Source organism: Plasmopara halstedii (genome assembly GCF_900000015.1).
Source record: "Plasmopara halstedii genome assembly, contig: Scaffold_525, whole genome shotgun sequence".
Taxonomy (NCBI): Eukaryota; Oomycota; class Peronosporomycetes; order Peronosporales; family Peronosporaceae; genus Plasmopara; species Plasmopara halstedii.
In genome coordinates this window covers 265,495-268,280 of record NW_020187445.1, presented here as the reverse complement: position 1 = coordinate 268,280, position 2,786 = coordinate 265,495, and the positions used below count along the sequence as shown (strand labels likewise).

The following is a 2,786-nucleotide window of genomic DNA, read 5'->3' as shown; positions in this document are numbered from 1 at the left end:
CCAGCTGCCACCGTCTTCTCCACGGCCAAATCGGTCCCCACCGCGGTCTCCCCCAAATCCACTACCGCGGCTACCACGGTCACCACGCCACTGATCTGACTGTTCACTGCGCGATGGCTCACGGTCTGCAAAACGGTCACCACTAAAGCGGTCGCCACCGCGGCCACCTCCGCGATAATTCCCGTCATCATCATCGGCACGTGCTCGCGGTCCCGACGGCAGCGCAGCCTCCGGAATATACGCCGCCGCCTGATCACCTAAAAACTCCCCTAGTCCAATCTTCTTACCGCGAACCATTATCCTTTCGTTTTGTCTAGGAACGTCGACAGAATCTGGAATGGCTGGTTGGTGAATCCGTTACGTAAATTACACCGCGAATTTCTCAAATAAATGCAGTTTTCTTTCTACATCAGGATACACTCATCTATGTATTAGACACCATGTAAGGGTAGGATTTTTCCAAATAAATCTTCAGTCCTCTCAATTTAACAGAATAAGATGCAACATCATCGAGTGCAATTTCCACATGAAATGGATTGACACATCTAAGCTCAGTCTTGGAAGTGCCCACATGCTGGAATCTCCATACCGTAATTCCAAATAAATTGCCAAATTGAGAAATAAAATCTTGGAAAATTTTATTGATCGGGCATGTAATTTTGTAAACAGGATGTACGAATATGGCGATAGTTTCAGTGGTTATGCTTCTCAGCTGCACCGTTGAACAAGCGATACAACTGGATAAGAACAGTATGAGTATGGGGTGGGACATTCCGTGGTCAAATATACTAGCAAACGGGTATTATGATTCCCTAAAGTGCTTGACATAATTCGCAAAATCTTAGCTGGCATTGGTTGTGTCGAGTGTAACCGGTCCATTCCAACCCTCACTGATTACGATACGTCGATTAAACGACCAGAGATTGAGCAGTTATTATGATTAAATGAGTGCAGAGTGTTGGTGATAAAAGTACTCACATGTTTGAATGCAGACCAGAATGTGAAGATAGTCTAAGATCTCTTGATCACATCTAAAAATCTTTATATCACCACTGATGTTCTCGCTTCGGTATTTCTCTCTATATAGTTACTCTTCCCTTCGCTCCTGTTCAAGCTCTCCGTTGCTATACGATCCCTGACTTTTATCAGGTTATGGACTCCAGCATCAGATCAAGCAGCTCCTCTGTCGGAAAATTCAATGGCGACAGCTATGCGACATGGATCCGCTTGATATATGGTGTGTTTTTGGTCAAGTCGGTGTAGCATGTCGTAAGCCCAGAGACGACCCCAAATGTCACGGATTAATGCCGTAAGAATGAGTCGATTAAGTCAAGCAATTCCACATTTGATGAAATGCTGCTCCGCAGATTGTTGACAACTACGAGTAAGTGCGGGCCATGTGGACACGTCTGAAGACGCTGTACCGTTGCCGCAGAAGGTTGGTCGTAAATAATCTGGCGGGAATGTACCAACGCAATGGAAACAAGCGGATAGGCTGCACCTTTTCAGGAAGCGGCAAAAAGACCCGACCCAATGCACAGGGACGAGGATACGCGCGCAAAAACCATACCAATGCAGAATTGCGGCGTGAAGTGAGCTGACACCCTACCAAACGGCCAACATGCCATATATATCCGAGATCAAGCATAAAGTGAGCGGATCGTTTGAAAATACAAGGTGTGTCACGTGGCATATCATTTCAAGCAGAAGTATGACATCGACTGCGTGACAGTGCTTGATGCTTTTCAAAATACAAACGATATTCATTCGGCAATATGATTTTGCTTTGGTGGATCGAATTGATTGATTTCTTGGTCAACAAATTGAGAAAACAGCATTCTTGCACGGCGCGATACATAGGTCATGTGCTGTGCCTGAAGGTGTCGAGCTTGATGGCGATTTCGGCTGCCTGGCTACTACAGGGATCTAAGTCGCAGGCAATCTAAGTCGCTTTGTTTGAGCGGGATGAGCATTTCGAGGAGTTTGTGTGCTCTACCGGCTTCAAGGTTTGATCCACGACTCTTGTCTTTATATCAATGAAATTTTGATCCCGCTGAAGGCTGCATGGACAAGAGGGTGCATCCGAAAAAATATATTATGCCACTTTCCGTCGGTCGGTCGAGTCTCTCGGAGAAAGTTAACGTGCCGTCATCACCGAAAGGCCCCGGTGGTTCTATGATCTGTCAACTAGACTCGATGAGAAAGGGGATATTTCCATTTGTAGCGAATAGTTGGCGTGATCTGCTCACCAAGGCTGTATTCAATAGCTGGTTAGGTGATATTGTAACCCATATATCATTTTGGATAGGCACTGCGTGGTTTTACGGGTGTTGGTGATGACATGTTGATGATAGGCGGCTCAGTGGATAAACTGCAAGCCCAAGAACGACATCAACAAGCGATGACAGATAGTGGCAAGACGTTAGTACAAGACATCAAACTGTTTCAAAATGACGTCGGCAGTGTAACGATAATCTAACACTGCTACTTGAACGAAAACAAAATAATTTTAGATTATGACCGCCAAAAACGTACGTAAATACTTGAAAGGCTCTCCATTTCGATTCTGGGTGAAGCGTACGGACACATCCTCTGTGCGTTTGTTCAGGAAGGCACAAAGCTCCCTCTGTGCGAAGTTCACGGCAATCCCGTTGAGCTGCTTGGTAACACTTATCGTCAATCGGCGACTGGTTTTGATCAGATTTTATCATATGTAAGGATAGTATAAGAGCTATCCATCTAACTATCCTCGGCCCATTAAACACGCTTGATAGGATTCTGAATTG

The 2,786-nt window shown here is 45.4% G+C and overlaps 3 protein-coding genes across 3 annotated transcripts in view; 2 read left to right on the top strand and 1 right to left on the bottom strand.

Annotated features, from left to right (window-relative positions):
• PHALS_10695 (hypothetical cleavage-induced protein) overlaps positions 1-297 on the bottom strand; it is a gene marked incomplete at both ends in the record, with an annotated part of 384 nt that extends 87 nt beyond the window's left edge. Inside the window, one exon of the mRNA XM_024726166.1 lies at positions 1-297. This exon is cut by the window's left edge and continues 87 nt beyond it. Within this exon, the coding sequence (XP_024576870.1) occupies positions 1-297 (297 nt within the window).
• Positions 298-1,315: 1,018 nt separating this feature from the next.
• On the top strand, positions 1,316-1,601 carry PHALS_10694 (uncharacterized protein; the record flags this gene model as incomplete). The annotated part of the gene is made up of 2 exons (XM_024726165.1): positions 1,316-1,328; positions 1,390-1,601. 2 exons carry the CDS (start codon positions 1,316-1,318, stop codon positions 1,599-1,601), a joined length of 225 nt encoding a protein of 74 aa, XP_024576869.1.
• Positions 1,602-2,097: 496 nt separating this feature from the next.
• PHALS_10693 (uncharacterized protein) lies at positions 2,098-2,479 on the top strand (the record flags this gene model as incomplete). Its single annotated transcript, XM_024726164.1, has 2 exons — positions 2,098-2,256; positions 2,309-2,479. The coding sequence occupies 2 exons, from the start codon at positions 2,098-2,100 to the stop codon at positions 2,477-2,479; spliced, it is 330 nt and encodes a 109-aa protein (XP_024576868.1).
• Between the last annotated feature and the right edge of the window lie 307 nt (positions 2,480-2,786).